The sequence below is a fragment of the Rhinolophus sinicus genome, linkage group LG02 (assembly GCF_036562045.2).
Source record: "Rhinolophus sinicus isolate RSC01 linkage group LG02, ASM3656204v1, whole genome shotgun sequence".
NCBI lineage: Eukaryota > Metazoa > Chordata > Mammalia > Chiroptera > Rhinolophidae > Rhinolophus > Rhinolophus sinicus.
Genome location: NC_133752.1, coordinates 97,734,302 through 97,755,821, shown reverse-complemented (window position 1 = coordinate 97,755,821; position 21,520 = coordinate 97,734,302). Strand labels below are relative to the sequence as shown.

Below are 21,520 nucleotides of genomic sequence, written 5' to 3'. Positions count from 1 at the left end.
AATGGATATTTTCATGGTTATGACACCAAAGGCACCAACCACAAAAGGAAAAATAGAAAAACTGGAGCTCATGAAAATTAAGAACTTTTGTGCATCAAAAGACACCATCAATAGAATAAAAAGGCAACCCAAAGAATGGGAGAAAATATTTGCTAATCAAATATCTGATAAGAGATTAATATCCAGAACATATAGAGAACTCCTTAAACTTAACAACTATAAAAACAACAAACAACCCAATTAAAAAAATGATCAAATGGACCTAAGAGACAGATATATAACATTCCATCCAATAGCAGTAGAATGCACATTCTTCTGTGCATATGGACATTCTCCAGAATAGATAATATGTTAGGCCACAAAATATGTCAACGAATTTAAGAAGACTGAAATTATATCAAGTATGTTTTCTGACCACAATGGTATAAAACTAGAAATCAATAACAGGAGAAAAATTGGAAAAATCATAAATATGTGGAACTTGAACAACACACTCCTGAACAATCAATGGGTCAAAGGATAAATCAAATGAGAAGTAAAAAAATATCTTCAGACAGAGGAAAATGGAAATGCTACACACCAAAATTTAAGGTATGAAGCAAAGCAGTTCTAAGAGGAAAGTTTATTGTGATAAATGTCTACAGTAAGAAAAAAGATCTAAAATAAAGAATCCAACTTTACATCTCAAGAAATGAAGAAAAAAACAAATGAAGCCCAAAGTTAGCATAAGGAAGGAAATAATAAAGAATAGAACAGAAATAAATGAAATAGAGACTAGAGAGACAATAGAAAAGACCCACAAAACTAAGAGATGGTTTTTAAAAAGATAAATAAAATAGACAAACTTTTAGCTAGAATCACCAAAGGAAAAAAAGAGAGAACTCATAAATAAAATTATAAATGAAAAAGGAGACATTACAATTGACACCACACAAAAGCTAATGGTCATCAGAGACTACTGTGAAAACTTATACATCAAAAAAATTGGATAATTTAAAAAAATTGGATGAGTCCTAGAAACATACAACTTACCAGGACTGACTCATAAAAAAAAAAAGAAAAAAAAAAAAGAGAATTTCTGAACAGACCAATAATGAATAAAGAGATTTAAACGTAATCAACAAACTCCAACAAAGAAAAGCCCAGATGGCTTCACAGGTAAATTCTAGCAAACATTTAAAGAAGAATTAATGCCAATCCTTCTCAAACTCTTTCAGAAAATTGAAGAGGGAACACTTCCTAACTCACTTCCTGAGGCCAGCATTACCCTTATACCAAAGCCAGATAAACACATCACAAGAAAAGGAAATGACAGGCCAATATACCTGATGAACATAGATGCAAAAATCCTTGACAAAATATTAGCAAACCAAATTCAACAATACATTGAAAGGATCATATACATGATCAAGTGGGATTTATCTCTGGGATGCAAGGATGGTTCAACATCTGCAAATCAAAAGTGTGATACACCACAATAACACAATGAAGGATTAAAATCATATGATCATCTCAATAAAAACAGGAAAACAAGGATATTTGACCAATTTCAATATCCTTTCATGATAAAAACTCTCAGAAAACTGGGTATAGAGGGAACATACCTCAACATAATAAAGACCATATATTACAAGCCCAAACTAACATCATATTTACTAGTGAAAAGCTGAAAAATCAGAAACAAGGCAAGAGTGCTACTCTCACCACTTCTATCACATAGTACTGGAAGTCCTAGCCAGAGCAATTAGGCAAGGAAAAGGAAAAACAAGACTTCCAAATTGGAAAGGAAGAAGTTTAATTGTCTATGGTTACAGATGGCATTATTGAATATATAGAAAATCCTAAAGACTCTACCAGAAAACCTTTAGAATAAATGGATTCAGTAAAGTTGCAGGACAAAAAGAAATCAGCATACAAAAATTAATCCCATTTACAATAGCATCAAAAAGAATAAAATATTTAGGAATAAATTTAACCAAGGAGATGAAAGGTCTGCACACAGAAACTGTAAGATATCAATGAAAGAGGAGACAAATAAATGGAAAGATGTCCCATGTTCATGGATTTGAAGAATTAATATTGTTACAATGTCCATACTACTTAAAGCAATCTACAGATTCAATGCAATCCCTTTCAAAATTCCAACGACATTTTTCACAGAAATAGAAAAAACTATCCTAGAATTTGTATGGAACCACAAAAGAATGCAAATAGCCAAAGCAATCTTGAAAAAGAACAAAACCAGAGGCACTGCATTTCCTAATTTCAAACTATATTACAAAGCTATAGTAATCAAAACAGTATGGTACTGGCATAAAAACAGACACTTAGACCAATAGAACAGAATAGAGAGCCCAGAAATAAACCCATGCATGTACAGTCAACTAATTTTTGACAAAGTTGCCAAGAATACACAATGGAGGGAAAGAGAGTCTCTTTGATAAATGATGTTGGGAGAACTGGACAGCCATATGCATAAGAATAAAACTGGACCACTCTCTTATAGCATGTACAAAAATAAACACAAAATGGACAAAAGACTTGAAACTATAAAACTCCTAGAAGAAAACATAGGGATATTGGTTTTGGTCTAGGGGGTAAACTACTTGACATGTGTCTTGATGTCAAGGATTCTTTTGATTTGACACCAAAAAAAAAAAAAAAAAAAAAGGCATCAAATGCACATTAAACAAGTGGGACTACATCAAACTAAAAAGCTTCTTCACAGCAAAAGAAACAGTCAAAAAAATGAAAAGGCAGCCTATGGCATTGGGAGAAATGTTTTTATTCGTATCTGATAATGGTTTAATCTTCAAAGTATATAAAAAACTTCTACAGCTTAATAGCAAAAACCAAATAATCCAATTGAAAAATGGGCAAAGGACCTAAACAGATATTTTCCCAAAGAAGATATACAAATGACTAACAGGTATATGAAAATGCGCTCAACATCGCTAATTATCAGGGAAATGAAAACAAAACCATAATGAGATATTACCTCACACCTGTTAGGATGGCTGTTATCAAAAATAGAAGAAATAAGTGTTGGTAAGGGTGTTGAGAAAAGGGAACCCTCATACATTATTGGTGAGAATGTAATTTGGTACAGCTATTGTGGAAAACAGTATAGCAGTTCCTTAAAAATTAAATATAGAACTAGGAGATGATCCATGAATCTCACTCCTTGATATATATCCAAAGGAAATGAATCAGTATTTTGAAGAGATATCTGCATACCCATGATCACTGCAGCATTATTCACAATAGCCAAGACATGGAAACAACCTAAGTGTCCATCAACGGATGATAAAGAAAATGTGAATATTTATATCTATATCCATATATAATTTATCTATAGTATATACATATATATGTATATATATATACATATATATATATAAAGAACATATATCTAAATCTGTATACATACATACATATGTACATACATACATACAATGGAATATTATTCGGCCATGAGAGAGAAGGGAATCCTCCCATTTGTGACAACGTGAATGAACCTGGAGGACATCATACTAAGTGAAATAAGCCAGACACAGAAAGACAAATACTGTATGATTTCACTTATATGTGGAATCTAAACAAGCTGAACTCATAGAAACAGAGTAGAATGGTGATTGCCCGGAGCTAGTGGGTAAGGGAAATGGAAAGATGTTGGTCAAAGAGTACAAACTTTCTGTTATAACATGAATAAGTTCTAGAGATCTAATGTATAGCATGCATGGTGACTAGTTAATACTACTGTTTTGTATACTTGAAATTTGCTAAGAGAGTAGATCTTAAGTGTTCTGTATACACACGCACACACACACACACACACACACAATGGTAACTGTGAGGTGACAGATATGTTAATTAGCTCAGTTGTGATAATCATATGAGGTCCGACAATTAAGTTCGCGAACTTGTTGCACCGATGTTGCTAACCTTTTTTGATATCAGAGGGATTATTCATTATGAATTTGTACCAACCAACCAAACAGTTAGCCAAGTTTACTATTTGGAAGTGCTGAAAAGGCTGCATGAAAAAGTTAGATGACCTGAACTTTTCACCAACAATTCATGGCGCTTGCATCATGACAATGCACCAGCTCACACAGCACTCTCTGTGACAGAGTTTTGAGCCAGTAAACAAATAACTGTATTGCAACACTCTCCCTACTCACCTAATTTATCCCCCAACGACTTCTTTCTCTACCCAAACATAAAGAAAATATTGAAAGGAAGACATTTTGATGACATTCAGGACATCAAGGGTAATACGGCAACAGCTCTGATGGCCATTCCAGAAAAAAAGTTCCAAAAATTGTTTTAAAGGGTAGACTAGGCACTGGCATCAGTGCATAGCTTCCCAAGGGGAGTACTTTGAAGGTGACCTTAGTGATATTCAGCAATGAGGTATGTAGCAGTTTTTCACAAACTTAATTGTCTGACCTCGTATTCAATGTATACATATATCAAATCATCACATTTTACACTTTAAATATATACAATTTTTATTTGTCAATTATACCTCAATAAATCTGGAAAACTATTTCTTAAAAAAAGTAAAAATAAATAGGTTATTTTAATTTTAAAAATGGGCAAAGGACATAAACAGACATCGGGGAAGGGACTGACATAAATAGCTCTAAAGTACATTATTGGGACCAATTAATGAAATTTGAATAAAGTACGTAGATTAAATAATACTCTTGTGTCAATGTCAAATTTCCTGATTTTGATAATTGTACTGTGATTATATAAGTGAATATCCTTGTTCTGAGAAAATACACATTGAAGTATTAAGGGGTAAAGAGATATTATGTACATCTTTCAGAGAAGATATACGAATGGCCAATCAGCATATGAGATGTTGCTCAACATCACTAAGCATTCGGGATTGCAAATCAAAACCACAGTCAACACAATCTCACATGAATTAAGATGGCTACTATAAAAAGAAATAAAACAGAAAATATGTAACAACTGTTGGTAAAAATGTGGAGAAATTGGCACCCTTGTGCACTGTTGGTGGGATTGCCAGTTGGTACAGCTACTATGGAAAACAGTATGGCAGGTCCTCAAAAAATCAAAAATAGAATTACCATATTGTCCAGTAATTCCACTTCTGAGTCTACACCCAAAAACCTTAATAGCAGGGCTCAACAAGATATTTATATGCCCATGTTCAAAGCAGCATTATTCACAGTAGCTAAAATGTGGAAGCAACCCAAGTGGTATATACATACAATGAAATATCAGTCAGCCTTAAAAAGGAAGAAAATTCTGACATACGGTATGCTACGACATGGGTGAACCTTGAAAACATTAGGCCAAATGAAATAAATCAATCATGAAAAGACAAAAAACAATGAGGTACCCAGAGTAGTGAAATTCATAGACAGAAAGCAGGATGGTAGTCACAGGGCTGGAAGGGAAGGGAAATGGGGACTTGTTTAATGGGGACAGAGTTCCATTTTGTAAGATGAAAAGAGTTTTGGAGATGGATAGTGATGATGATTGCACTACAAGTTGAATGTACTGCCTACCACAGAACTGTACACTTACAAATGGTTAGGATGGTAAATTGTATGTGTATTTTACCGCAATCAGATAATTGGAAAAAAATAAAGAAGGGACAGTTAACTGTTGAACACTAGGAGTTTTCTTCTGAGTCAAAGCCCTGATTCTTCACTTACCAGCTATGGGACCTTGGACATGTTGCACCTCTCCAGGGTTGATTCAAATGGATAAAGGAGAATTTACCATACTGTAGGGTTGTCGTGTATACAGAAACACTTCACAAACTATGTCAGCACCAGGTAAATGTGAGGCGATGTACTCTTTTGTGTCTCCATCGAAATGAATTAACTAGATTGATTTTGTAAAGTGCTTAAGACTGTGCCTGACACATAATAAACACTAAATAAGTGTCACCTATTATTACTTTACAATTCTTCCCAATATAGGACATAATGAAGCAGATACACCCTGAGCACCTTTGAGTTCTCTGAACCCAAACTCATAGGAAATGGGACACTCAGAGGTCCACAGCACTGCTCAGTAATAATTGATTTGGGGTCTCTTGGAGTCTATCTTATTACAGTGCACTCAACAGTTCCCCAAGGACTGGAAAGAGTTAATTAGCTTCCCTGGCCACAATTCAGCTAATTTAATAAAAGAGTATAATGACCTCAGATTATTTATACTTTCAGCTATTTATATCAATTGGATAATAAAGTGCAGTACTTAAGCACAGGGGAATGCACTCTAACTGCAATTTATAAAGCTAAGTAATATGTTAAAAGAAAAAACTAAAATATATACTAAAGCATAATTAGTTAATTTTGTGGTATGAAAGTATTAATCAATATACCTAACAGAATTCCTGTGTTACATGGGAGCTAAGAAGGCCAGTGACTTTTCTACTCCTGTGCCAACCAGGAATCGTCTATCTTGGTCAGATTTATTTTCTGTAAGGTTTTACAGCAATGTAATAATAATTTAAAGGAAAGTCCAAAGGGAGGAATAAGAAATGGAGAAATGGAAGGGTGGGGGAGTGCTAGAGAGAATGAATTTCAAAAAGTACATGTGAGTTCGTACTGATAATAGATGACAGAGAGAGAGAGAGAGAGAGAGAGAGAGAGAGAGAGAGAACTATCTTATAGTAGAATGAAAGAAACTAATAAATGTAAAAAGAATGGTGGAATTAGAAAATCACTATTTTGCAACCATCATAATAAAAATTCAGGCAAGAACTGTCAGTGGATGCTAAACTAGTGAATGAACATTTCAGAAGGAACAGAATATTTATACCATCTCAAAGCATCCCCTACAAGACACTTATTAACTACTAAGGAGAGAATAGTCATTTTTAGAGTGAAAAAGCCTGCCAGACACCGCCTTTACCAAATGGTCAAAGTTGACATTACTGGTAATGTGACAAACCTCCTGATGAAGTGCACTTGAAAAAAACAAGCATCACCTCCTTGGAATTCTTGCCCAAAATGCATTGCCTGAATCTAATCATGAAGAAATACCAGACAAACCCAAATTAAGAAATGTTCTACAAAGCAAATGGTCTATAGTCTTCAAAAAACATCAACATCATGAAAGACAAAGGAAGGCTGAGGAAATGTTCCAGATTAAAGGAGAATAAAGAGATATGATGACTAAATGCAATGTGTGATCTTGGAGTGGGAAAAACTAGTCTAAAAAACATTATGGGGACAATGAGTAAAATTTGAATAAAGTGTATAGATTTGTATCCGTGTCAAATTTCCCAATTTTGCTCATTGTATTGTGATCACGTAAGTGAATATCCTTGTTTTTAGGAAATACACATTGAAGTATCAAGGGGTAGAGCTGCATGATGTCTGCAAGGAATTCTCAAATAGTTCAGAAAAATTATATTGATAATATACATATAATTTACATATGTAATATCGTAATATTCATTAATATTGAATTATATGAAGAGAAAATGATAAAGCAAATGTGTCAGAAGGTTAACAATTGGTGAATTTGGGCGTAGGAAATATGGGAATTATTGTTACTATTCTTGTAATTTTTCTTTACGTTTGAAATTATTCACAAAAATATAAAGTTAAAAAAAAAAAGATTAGATGAGTTAATATCCAAGAACCTTTCCAAACCTAAGGGTTTCTGAATTGAAATCCATTAGCAGCTGGTCAACACAGTGCAAGCCCAGGGCTTTCCTCCTCCCCGCTTCCAGTACTCGCTAAACCTTTACCCCTATTCTTCCATCACCACTCCTGTTGTGTTCTCCTCCTTTTCCTCGAATTTTATAATGTAAGATAATTTCAGAGTTCTTGGGTGCTCCTCAGAGAAAGATCCTACATAAGTTTAACCAAAAAGAAGAAGGAACTCACAAGAGCAATGAAACTTCTGCTATAGATTTCATCCCTTCTTTTTTTCATGTAATTCACATTTCCTTTCTGGCTGGTCCTTCACTTCACAGTTAAATAGGCCTTAAGCCCCTCTGCTAACACCCCCCCCACCTTCTGCCCTACCTCCTCCCCTTCTTGCTCAAGCTCTGGAAATGCTGCCTTGTATTTGCTTTCCCTTTCCCCCTCTCCCACTCACCCTTCAACCCACTGCAAACTGCCTTCTGTCCTTGCCCCTCCATTGAAGCTGCTTTTGTCAAACTCACCAGCCACCTCCTTACAAGCAAAGCCAATGGGCAGTTGTTGATCCCCATTTCATCTGTTGGTTACCGCCGATACTATTAACCACTCTTCCTAGAAGCACTCTCATGGCCCTCGTGGCCCCAGTTCCTGATTCTCCTCCAACAACTCTGGCTGGTCTTTCTCCATCTCCGTGGTAGGCTCCTCTGACTCTGCCTGTTTCTGAAACGTGGATGCTCCTCAGAGTTCTTTCCTAGGCCCACTCTACATGGCTTCCATTGTATATCTTCATATTTCTAGTTGCCTCCCTGACACCCTCCCTAGAAGTCTCATAAGCTCTTCAAACTCAGCATCTCCAAATCTGAACTTTCCACTTCACCCAGAGTGCCTTATCTCAGAATAGCACCACATGGACTTAGCTGGCAAACCAGAAGGCTGGCATTCATCCTTGACTCCTCTCTCAACCTGCACACTAGTCAGTCAATAATTCCTATTAATTCCAGCACTCCATCTCCTCTGCTCTACATCGGGTCAGCCCACAATGCATCATCTCCTATTCCAATCACTACCACAGCCATCAACTGCCAGCTTCTAACCCACACTTCATTTTGCATTTAAAACGATCTTTCTAACAGAAATATGTGATCTCACTCCCCGGCTCAGAATCCTTCAGTGATGTTCCATGTCTTCAGCTCACAGGACTCCCACTTCCACCATATGGGAACTTCATATTCTTTCAAATTATCAACCATAGAATAGAAGTTTTCTCTCATCCTCCCCCGTCTGAACCTCTGGGCAATATCTTTTTGGTCAATAGCCTAATCCAGTTCTGAAATATCACACAGTTTTCTTTCACAAATATTTATTTTCCTCTACATAGTAACTCACACTTTTCTTCTCTATCCTTAGACACATCAACACATCATTAATTTAGATTCCACTAATTCAAATTTTGCAAAGATTAGACCCAATGGCACTTGAGTAAAAATTCATTAATCCCATCACTGTGAATACTCTTCCCTTCCCCATCGCACAAGGCTTGTGAGCAGGAGACAAAGCCCCCCTCACCATGCTGCCTGATAGCCCCCTTATGTCTGTATCCTCCCAATAGGTGCATGTGGAGGGGAGAGGGGACAGCAGATAGTGAGGTCTTTTCTGAAACAACAATAATTTTTAGCATTGTGTTTTAGTTTTTCTAATGAATGGCTTCTAAAATTGTTGAAATAAAATCCTGTGACCTTCAAATCTGAGGCCACCTAGTCAGTCACTTATTCTAGACCCCACTGGTTTTCTAGCATTCCCTGCTTTCTGCTCCTTTCTCTGATGTTGGTGAATGAAGGACAAGTTTGGGGCTCTATCCTGGCAGTCCTGTCTGTGGTTCCTTTCCCAGCAACACTTTTGTGTTTCCTTCTTGCTCCTCCTTCTTCCAGGACTGCACTTCCCTTTGGGGCATGACACTGCCTCCAGACTGTCAGACGCCCTCAGGCCAGCCTTTTGCTTCCATGTGTACCTGGCTGCTAGGCTAGGTGGACTCGGCCCAAGGCCATTTCATTGTCACAACTTGCTTTTCACAGGAATAGAAGCAGCATTACAGATGCCATAAGGAGTGGAGTTGAGAGCATCCTCTGTTCCCCAAGGTCATTGCTCAGCCCTTGAGATTCCACTCAAGAACAATTACTAATTAAACTAATAAGGAAGAATGACTAGATTGGAAACCCAGGCAATCCTCTGAATTCTAGGCTCATACTTAAAACTGTTTATAACTGGCTATAGATTAAGAAAAATTTGAAGTCATTTAAACCTTTATCCCCAGTTAGCATTGTGTGTGTATGCCAGTTTTCTCCCCGAATCTTAATTCTTAAGTACCTGATAGTGAGGGGCACTGGGAGCCTTAAAAATATAATGCAATTCATTTGTCAAAATGTGTTTGCTTTGCTCCAGTCTGTTATCATTCACGCCCATTTTACTGCTAGAGCCTCTCGCCTGGCCTCACTGACTGAAGTCTCTCTAATTCCTGGCTTCTTGCTCTTCTTGGATAAAAATGTTTGCAAGTTACTTTATTTCTAGACCCATCAAGCTCAATTGCTGAGCTTCCCTCCACCTCCCACAAAAGAAAGAATGAAACATCACGATGTTTTCCTACATTGCTAATGGGTGTTCATTGCAAACAATGGAATAAAACCAGACAATACATAAAGGTGTGAAAAAGAAAGTGGCAATCTCTTGTAACATTATCTCTCAGAAGGAGATATGGTTATTAATCAGTGTGGCTTTTGGAACTTTCAAAATCCCACATGGTCCAGCATATCTTCCATGGCTGTCCCCTGCCCCTCACCCCCAGTCAGGCTCAGCTCCTTGAGTCGCACAAGCTCATTCATTTACTATTTCTGAGGCTTTGCTCATGGTACTCAGTCTTCTGCAATTGCCCCCACCTTCCCCTCCACCCATCCAACTTAGCTCCAGTTTTGAAAATCCAGCTCAAGTCCTTCCTGTTGCATGAAGCCTTCCAAGCTTCAGTAACGTATAAAACTTGAACTCGGGGCCACACAGTACAACCATATAAATGTCTCCTTCTGGCGCTACTCCATCTCCCCACCTAGATCACATACTGCCAGGAAACTGGATTATATGCCTTATGCTTTCTAGAGCTTAGTGACACAGTAAGCAGTCATAAATATCTGTCCAATAAATTCATATGAATAGGTCTTCCTTTTAATTTAGTGAAACCTCTTAGTCAATACATTTCATTTTTTATAGGTTCCAGGCCTATAGGCCAGTGATAATTTACAAGGATATCCTCAAAATGCATTTAAATCTCCCCTACGCCTATTCCCAGAGTACATATGCGGTCTGGGTGTCAATGAAGACAGGGATTCCCCCTCAGTTCCAACACAAAGCTGATGAGTGGCAGGGGCATTATTTACTTCCCGCCCACTAGACTGTCCCCCTTCTGTAATCACTCCATCAAGTTCACCCATTCCATGGTGCCTAGAATGATGACATCGCCATAAATTAGTGCTTAGATGCTTAAGTGTCCAGCTCTTGAATGACCTGGTGCACTGTCTTGGTGCAGAATATTTTGATTGATTTAACAAAGGTCCTGATTCAGTCAAGGGCCGTGGAAGGTTCCATGACATTGAGGAACAACGTCCTAAGACTCCACACCAGAGCCCATGTGAAAAGGGAAGTGAACTGCAGTGGCCCGGAGGGAGGCAGGTTTGCAGCCCCCCACAGTCATTGCCTGGTTCCGGACTAAGAGGTGTATGTGTGGAATTTGCAAATTTCTAACCAACAAGGGTTGCATATTTATGCTTACCTCTCATCACATTTAATCAGGATCACGCTGTCTGTTCCAATGCCCAAAGCTGCAGCTCCCTTCTTGAGAGAAAAATGACTCTGTGAAAAAAGCATATTTATAATTAGTTGCATATAATGTCAAGATCCACTCCCTCAGCAGATATTTTTTTCTTTTCTTTTCTCATTTTTTTGGCTAATTTTTTTATTAGTTTCAGGTGTACAAAACAATGTACTAGTTAGACACCCCTCACAATGTGATAATCCCAATCTACTACCCCTCTGACACCGTATATAGCTGTTACAATTCCATTGACTCTATTCCCTATGCTGTACTCCACATCCCGTGACTATATATATATATATATATATATATATATATATATATATATATATATATATATATATATATATATATTAAATTATAGTTGACATTCAATATTATTCAGCTTCAGCTTCAAGTGTACAGCACAGTGAGGAGGAGGGAGAAGGTGAGGGGATTAGAAAGCACAAATTGGTATTCACAATATTGCCACAGGGACATGAAAGACAGTTTTGGAAATATAATCTCCTTTTATTTCTAATCTGTCCCTCTAAAGCCTGGAATGCTGAGAGGAAATGGCATCCTTCACTGAAGCTTTTTTTATTTTTAAAGAAATTGTGCTGAAATACACATAGTATAGAATTTACCATCTTAACCATTTTTAAGTGTACAGGTCAGTGGTCTTAATTTAAGTACATTCACATTGTTCTGCAACCATCACCACCATCCATCTCCAGAACGCTTTTCATCTTGCAGAACTAAAACTCTGTACCCATTAAACAACAACTCCGAATTCCTCCTTTCCCCCAGCCTCTGGGGACCACAACTTTCTATCTCTGAATTTGACTACTCTAGCTTACCTCATATAAATGGAATTATATGGTATTTGTCCTTTTGTGACTGGCTTTTACACTTTGCATAATGTCTTCAAGGTTCATCTATGTTGTAGCATGTATCCGAATGTCTTTTCTTTTTAATGTTGAATCATATTCATTATATGTACACACCTCATTTTGTTTTTCCATTCATCCATCAAAGGGTACTCGGGTTGCTTCTGTCTTTTGGCCATTGTGAATAATAGTGCTATGAACATGGGTGTACAAGTATCTTTTTGAGCTCCACTTTTAATCCTTTTGGGTATATACCCAGAAATGGAATTGCTGAATCACATGGTAATTTTATTTTTGAGGAACTAACATACTGTTTTCCACAGTAGCTGCACCATTTTACATTTCTACCACCAATGCACAGTGGTTCCAGTTTCTCCACATCCTATCAACAGTTGTTATTCTCTGTTTAGTTTTGTTTTGTTTGGTAAGTCATTCTAACGGTTATGAGGTGATACCTGTCCATGGTTTTGCTTTGTATTTCCCTAATGATCACTGATGTTAAGAATCTTGTCATGTGCTTATTGGTCAGTTGTAAATGTTTTTTATTTTTTTTTGAGAAATGTCTATTCAAGTCCTTTGTCAATGTTTGAATGGTGTTTTGTTTTTGGTTTTTGTTGTTGAATTTATTTGGGTTTTTGAATGAAGATAATAAGACCCTGGAAACTGTAAAAGGACCTGCTATCCCAACACACAGTAATTCAAGCCAATTTTATATATAAGGAGTAAGAATATATCTATTGCCTCCAGCAGCTGTGTATGGTACCATGTTTCCCCGAACATAAGACCTAGCTGGACCATCAGCTCTAATGTGTCTTTTGGAGCAACAATTAATATAAGACCCGGTATTATATTATATTAGACTGGGTCTTATATTAAAATAAGACCAAGTCTTATATTAATGTTTGCTCCAAAAGACACATTAGAGCTGATGGTCCAGCTAGGTCTTATTTTCGGGGAAACACAGTATATGGCTTCCAGACTTATATTTTGCTACCAAGAGAATACACTCAGTTTCTCTCAAGTTGAATCAAATTGTGTGCACTCAAGTAAGAGGAGAAATTGGCCTTAAACCCAGCACTCTTCATCCCAGACTTACTAGTGGGCTATTTGTAGTGCAGGTGACAGCCCAGCCTGGGGTGGGCTCAGGAAGGCGCATGGGGACAAAGGCCACACTGACACATCCTTGAGCTCTGGGTTACTGATTCCGGGTAGGAATCTGAATCTCAATGGCTGTAATCACGGTGCAATTTGGAGAGCTGAGCGAGGCTAACCTAAGCCCAGCTGTACTGCATCTGCCCAGCAGCCTCTTACTATTAACTACAGATCATTAAGCTGTCCAAACGGAGAGCTGCTGCCTCAATTTACATCTCCAAAGGGCTGCTGACTGGAATTTTAAGTAACGGTTCCAGAGTGTACTCTCTCTTCCAATAACCACTTTTGACTCATCTGAATTCTTAAATATGCTGTATAGGAACTGCTAACACACATATTTTGGGGGGAGGAGGGGTGTGCCTCATAAGCAAGAAGAAATCACATTTATACCAGCAGCAAATAATGTGAACCAATAAACGAGCCATTGAATAGAGGTTTTTTTAAAAAGCCCCATGCAGCTAAGAAGTGATGAGAAAGGGCCATTAACCTCATTTTACAACTTCAGAAAGACAAAGTGGACATTTGTTACCAACATACCTGGGAACTAGGAAAGAAAGCTTTTATAAAATGCATGTCTCCCCCACCAAAAAAAAAGAAAAAAAAAAAAAAGTGCTCTTTCTTGCCCATTTAGCAGATCCCTGGGCGACCTCAAAGGGAAGCTCAGGAGAAACAGCGCTAAGTCTTTCACTGCCAGGAGGGCACGGAATGCAGGAGCCAGCTGCCCCACTGAGCCAGCACAAGCTATTCACATTAGGTCCCTCAGTGAATGAGCTTGTAAGCACTCAACTGCCAAATGGCAAATTGGGGATAAGTAAGAGATCTGGTGCACCTGGTCAATGAGAGGACGTTGTCTTGTGTGGTCTTTAATGAGAAAGAATAGGGATCTCAAATGAGGGGCAATTAACCAGGATAATTGATCACCATACCAAATGCCACACACTTAAGGAAAAACACAGGCCCAAATAGGAAGCTTAAAGATGGAGAACAAAGGTGATATGAGGCATGAAAAAAGAAAATTAGCTACCCAACACTATTTATAGTTTCAGGAAAGGGAGCAGGGAAGTAGCTAAATGTTATCCACTTAAAAGCAAGGGACCCATAAAGAAGGAGCTTGAGAGAAAGAAAAAAGACACTGCCTAATGAGGAAGAAACAGTCACAGTGGCAGCTTAAATGGCCCGTCTTCCAGTGCTGATGACAGAAGACATGGAGAATCATTTTTAATCCCTGGAGCCACGTTTCATGGACTCACTTGTTGATGACCCAGAGCACAGCAACATCCTGGATGCTGAGGAGCCGGGAAAGCAGGTGTCTAGAGAGAGCTCAGAGGATGCTTTGTCATGAATAGAGGGTATGAGGGACACATTGCATGGGTGACTTTCATATCTGAAGGGCTGTGCCAAGGCAGGAGGAGAGGGACAGACTACTCTGTGGGGCTTCAGAAGGCAAAAATAGAAACAAAAACTGGAAACCACAAGGATTCAAATGTGGACTCAAGACAGTTGTGATAATCAGTTCATCAATGGAATAGCTGGGGAATGAGCTAACGAATGCCTCTCTTCCCCCACCCTGATTCTGGAAAAATAACAGTGGACACCCCCTCCCCCCATAGAATCTAGTGTTTATTTAGAAGAAAATTGTCTTTCTATTCAAGGGTCGTAGATGTTAAAACCCATCCGGTTTTTATTTTATACTAAATGAAAAATTCAAAGTTGAGGGAAGATTAATTTCTCTGTCTTTAAAAAATATCATAAGTAATCTAGATACAGGCTACATGATTCAGCTGACATTTAAAATATGTACCAATAAGTATGGGATTTTATAGTTATAAAATAATTGTAAGTAAAACATTAAGCAGGCTGTCTGGACTTGGGTGGGATGAGTGAGAATGCACGAGAATGAGGGCCCACAGGCATGAGCTCTGCCATTTTATTTAGCCCTTTGACTGGAGGGTGCAAATCAGTTCCTTACTTCTTTAATGGAGTCAGTAAATCTTACCTGTCTCTAAGGATGATGGGAGAGTAAGGGGGATGGTAGAAAGCTCTGAGACAAACCACCTCAGTCTCTTGACGTGCCAGTTTCTCTTCCTCTATTACAATTGAGATAAGCAGTTTGGAAAGCTGCATTAATTCTTTCAAACCATTGTTAGTCACATCCAGGTATTGAACTGAGACAGATTCAACTGCCTAGTGGACCACAGGGCTTCAGGGAAAGCCTCTGCTAGGCTCAGGGGACACAAGGATTATTAAGACTGCCCTCAGTGCTCAGCTACCTCCCTGTGCCAACCTTATCACCTACCTCGCCTCCCCTCCCTCTTGCTCGCTCTACCTGGGGATACTGGTCTTCCTAGTCTTCTATGAACTTGCTAAACTTGTTCTTGCCTCTGGGCCTCTGTATTTGCTGTTTCATTTCTTGGAAAACCCTTCCTCAGATATGTACATGGCTCCCACCCTCATTCATTGTAGGTCTCTGCTATATATCATGTCGACTGAGATCTTTTATGACCATCTTATAAAATAGCTCACTACCACCCCACTCTCTTGTCACTTCGTGACATTAGAGTAACTATTTATTAGTTTACCGTCTGTCTCCTACTAGAACATAGGCTACATGAGGGCAAAGACTTTGTTGTGGTATATAGTTAACAAATATTTGTTGAGTTTGACCATATGCTCAGAGAACAAATCCAGGGAAATATCCGTCCATTATTTATTGCCATATATCTCTGGCCACAAGTCCCAATGTTGAGGGGGTGTCTTTGGTGATTTGGGGCAGATGATGGTGGGCTAAATGGATCCCAATGCTTCTAATCTAAGGCCTATTCTAAAACAAGTTGAGGTGTTCTTGGCACTCACCCCAAAAAGCCTAAGATGGGGTCCTTCCCAAAATGTAGACCCTTTTATCCAGACCAGCTGTTTGGGAGAAGAAAGAAGCAACCCAGAGACTTCAAATAAAGAAAGCAACAGAACACACTAGGTTGGAAATATCAGCTCTTCGCTCTCTGACATTCTTAGAGTTAAAAGCCTTACCTTCTAACTCTAAGGTCTGTCAATTGTCCTTGGAGTTGACCCTTTTGTGCCCTTTTTGTGGGCGGACTGAATGGAGCATGTGTGGCGGAATCCTGAATGAGGGGAATGGATTATACATCATCACATATCAGGGATCCCCAACACGTAAAGCATGATGCCCGACCTATGAATGAGCTGGGATCTATGACTTCGACCCCTCCCCCTGTCTCGGACCTCCCCCCTCAGCGACTGTAGGACCAACATTCTTCCCTTGTCCGTCCCCTCCTTCTCCATCACCCTTCCACACATCCATTGGTTTGCTCCAGTACCACCTGACATTTGAGGGAAATGATAGCTCCATCTGTCAGAGAGACTGGTAGCCCTTGTTCTTGCTTCTGCTCATCAAATGGCCTCAAAGAGCATTCTGCTTTCTTTCTAAAGCATCTGATTTACAAAGAAGCTTGTACTCTGTGAGACTACCTCATTGATTTCTAATTACTACGATTTGGAGGGGAGGGGATTACCTAGCCATTCTTAGAGACGCCATGTGAGTCAGAGGTGACATGGAAGTGCACACAGGCACTTATTACTCACACTTATTACTCATGAGTTTATAGGTAAACTTATCCCATGTAAACTCGTTCCCAAAGTATGTGTTAAAAGATCCTGGTGTGTGCCAGGCTTAAGTCGACATGAAAAGAGATCTGAGGATATTTGGTAACAAATATATGAACACCAGCACTGAGCATTGCACAGGAATCACTCAGTGGCAGTGATCACTTAATGGAAAGCAATTATGTCCTTGATTTTAGAACCCTGAGAAAAGTGAAATAAAAATAAGTACAGAAAGAGGTCATAGGAGACAAAATGACCTGAGCTGGACACGTGGCTTTGTTTAGGCAAGGTCCTTTCTCATTCTGAGCCACTGTTTGCTCAGCTGCAGTGATACATTCCTCTCGGCAGAGTTGGTGTGAGAAGTTTAGCTACCGAATGTGAAGTGTCTGTGGATCACCCAGCATCCACAGGTGCTCCCAAAGTTGAGGACCTTCACATTCTCCCACCCTCCTACCTGATGCGATACCATCCTCAGGTCTCCCTAGTTACCTCAAGCAGAATTTTGAAATCCTCAAGCAAAATTAATGTAATTCATTTTATGCCTGAAAATAAACATATGCCATAAAGGGTATGTAGGGAAATCTTAAAATCATACAAGTAACAATAGAGGATCCAAACTCTCACAAGGCTGTGAATCTTTGAGTATTGCTCTGGTTTTTGGGGAGAGAGGCTATATCCATCTTACGGCGATAATTTGCCCCCAGATATGTCCCGAGGCATGTCACTGCTCTCCCTGCTGTCTCCTCTTGCCTCCTGGATGGCTCAGGTCTTTTCCATGTGGGACACCGGTGCGGGGCTGGTTATAACAGCAATGTCAGAGGCCATTTGTGGAGTGGTTGCTGATGGCCAGGCACTGTGCTCCACCCTAGGCACGTATTATCTCACTTCATCCTCCCAACAACTAAGTGAGTTGGGTATCATCATTCCCATCTCACAGACCAAGTAGAAATAAAGTGGCTAATCCGAGGTCATATCGTAGGAGGTGGCAGAGCAGGGCTTGCCATCATTTCCTTCCAAAACTATAGGCTTTATCCACTATCCTGAAGAAAAATAAGTCTATCCAGTTACTCTGGACCTGGCACTCAGAGCAAGGGAGGGTCAGTCACCCAATTTGGAGTGTGATCTCAGGGGCATGGGGAAGGGGGACCATTGCCCATCTCTTCCTTGTCTTCCCCTCCCCCCCAGCTCCTTGAAAGTGGGCACTGGATCTGTTTCTGTTCACTGCCATCTCCCCACTGCCCAAGGCAGTGCCTGGCACACAGCAGTACCGAGAAAATGAAGGAAGGAATAAAGAAAACATCTCACCATCCAGTGGCTGGACTTGTGCCTTATTGCCTCATTTCTTTGTCTCCTATTGCAGTGAAAATACCCCCAGGAAAGGCTTACAATCAGTTTCTTGGCTCTCACATTCTTTCGTGAGAGTAGGTTTTGAGGGGTTGGGTAGAAGAGAAAATAACAGGGGTGATGAAGGCCCTGAAGGGGAAAGGAGGTAAGAAAGTGGGGGCAGAGCAGATGGTGCTAAAGGCAGACTGAATTTGGCCCACAATTTCACTTACTGAAAGTTCCATCAGGCTGAGTTTCTGTCTAATGGGAATAGTTACATGGGAGTTGTCTTTTCCCAAGCTATTATACCTAGGCTGCCGTTAGGTTTTTCTGTTTTTATTCTGTTTTTCTTTTTTTTTTTTACATCAGAGACATCTATTTGTGCAATTGAAACCCTCTCAAGTAGTGTTGTTAATGTGGAAAACATCTTTCCAAAGCAATTATGAGAATGACTTCTGCAAAGAAGTGGGCTGAAGCCATGAGGGGCCTTGGCAGGACATTGGTGACTGGCCCCAGGTCACATGGACATGAGCTAGGATGGGCTGGTGAAGTGAGTTAGTTATGTAATTTGCCTGTAAGATCCCACTATCTATTATGATTATGAAGAACATTTTTCCTAGACGCAATTATGCTGTTTCAGTAAAGTTATTTCTGGAAGATCTTGTGTCACATGAAGAAATAAGAGGAATTTGGAATTAAGTTCATGGTTCGGGATTTAGAGAGAGAGACGTGAACTATTGAGCTGGGATCTTAGTTTCCCTTTAAACCTACTTTCAATAAAGGACATAAAATGTACCACATTAATTTTTGCCAAGCTTTTCTATTACTGAAGATCTGTAAAGGTGATGATATTCTAACAAAGAATGATACGGAACCAGATGATATTTAAGATCCTTTCCAAATCTGAGATTTTGTGATTCTATATTTTGGAGGAAAATAATCTTGGAACTCTTCACACAGAGCTTACATGCTATCTCTTGTTTCAAATCAGTGATTTATTTACTTCTAATGTTCTTCGTAGCAATGCTATGTGTTTAATTTAATCCTATCCAAAATTTCAAGAAAACAGTTTGATTTGAACAAACAGAAAAATTAAATATCTTGCCCTACTTATCAGCAGGAGAAAGTTTTAGTCCGTTTTTGTGGCCAGAAAAGAGATAGGCAGCTTTGTGGGGGAGGGGGGGCGGGGAGAGGAAGAGAGAGAGAGAGAGAGAGAGAGAGAGAGGTCATTTAGAAAACAGAAGATGACCCTTCCCTTCCTGAATGTGTGAAGGTTCTGGTTGGATGCTAGAAGATGACAAAATTTCTCAATGCCATTTCCATCTCTATGGCTCTAACTACTGTGTTTCCCCGAAAATAAGACCTACCTGGACCATTAGCTCTAATGTGTCTTTTGGAGCAAAAATTAATATAAGACCCTGTCTTATTTTAATATAATATAGGACTGGGTATGATATGGTATGATATGATATATGATATAATATGTAATGTAATATAATACCACGCCTTACGTTAATTTTTGCTCCAAAAGATGCATTAGAACTGATGGTCCGGCTAGGGCTTATTTTCGGGGAAACACGGTATGTCAAGTTACTAACTCAGCTGCATATAGAAGAAAGGACAGTAAGTGGACCTGCTTCCATAGATTAGGAAGTTACATTAGCCCTAGAATGAGCAACATAGGGAAAATAGGACTTGAGAAAAGGTGCCACAAGTGAATGCAGAGCAGCCAGCTAGAGGGCAGTGTTCAGGTCACCTGATCCAGTAGCTGAAAGAGCAGTGTTGGGACTGTTGGGAAACTAAGGCTCTAGATCTGACTCTGCCAGTGAATGGCTGTGAAACCTTCGGCAAAGCATCTCCCACCTCAGGGGCTTGGTTTCTTCATCTATAAAACAAGGATTTTTGTGTTGTTTTAAGTTACCTCATATATGTAGATTTTCCTATGTCCCAGGCACTGAGGTTAAGTGTTTTATGAAGCTCTCATTTGATTCTCCAGAAGTCGTGGGCCTTTGGAGCTCTCAAAGAGCAGGAGGAGACACAACTCCTGGAGCAGTTTCTCCCGCTTCTCACTGGGCCCACACACAAGCTCCCCCACCACTCTGTCTCCCTGCAGGTCAAGAGACTCAGGAAAGGAACCTCCATGCAAAAATGGAAATTGTTTGGCCTGGAGAAAAGGCATTTGAGACATGACTTGGTAATTTTCTTGCTTCAGCCTGTGGAGATCTATCACTGGGGCTGGAAGAGCCAAAGGGATTGTAAAATCTGAAAAGATTAGGGGAATATATGGCTTGGCCTAAAGCTCAAAGGACCTACACCAAATGATGAATGGAATGGAATGGCACTGAGGTACGGAGCCAAGAAGGAACTAGACACAAGGCTTGTCTTACCTCTTAACCTGGAGCTTTAAGGGCAGGACTTACTTTTAAGGGCCCATCCATCCAGAATGATTTGGATCAAGTATTCAAGGAGACATAGGAGAGCTTTCAATGAACTCTGAAAACCCCCTCCAGCCCAACTCTATGAGATAATGAGGAGGGTTTTTTTTTTTTTTTTTTTTTTTTTTTTTTTTTTTTTTGGTTTTTGGTTGGGAAAGGGAGTAACAATTTAACATCACCTTCACATTAAGAAAAAGCTCTTGGTGGAAATTTGATTTGAGAATGTATAAAATGTTAAATCAGCTGATGATGTGTGGTGTACAGAACTTTGTTGCTACATCTTTTAATCTGGTTTCTACATTGGTAGTTGGGGCAGGGACCTCACTGATCTGGGAGTCAGGAAACCTGTTCAATCCTGGCTCTATTTACCTAGGTAACTGTAGCTTCTTCATTTTTAAAATACTGATAATAATCTCTGTTCTGCCTGTCCTACAAGATTGTTGTGAGACTCAATATGTGTTGGAAATGTGTTGAAAATGGTCAAATAGTTATCTGATATAAGTTATTATACATTAAAAAAACAGTTCATTTGTCAAAAATAAGCCTAGAGTTAAAACCAGTTGGTATTTTAGGGACGGAATATAATGAAATGTTCTTTCATAATTATGTATGTGG

The 21,520-nt window shown here is 39.1% G+C and overlaps 1 protein-coding gene across 2 annotated transcripts in view; it reads right to left on the bottom strand.

Moving 5' to 3' along the window:
• The window catches only part of GAD2 (glutamate decarboxylase 2), a 71,235-nt gene that overhangs the window by 35,424 nt on the left and 14,291 nt on the right, over nt 1–21,520 (bottom strand). For both annotated transcript variants that reach the window (XM_019749131.2, XM_074324956.1), the window contains one exon: nt 11,464–11,543. In XM_019749131.2, the coding sequence (XP_019604690.1) occupies nt 11,464–11,543 (80 nt within the window). The remainder of the gene's footprint in view (nt 1–11,463; nt 11,544–21,520) is intronic.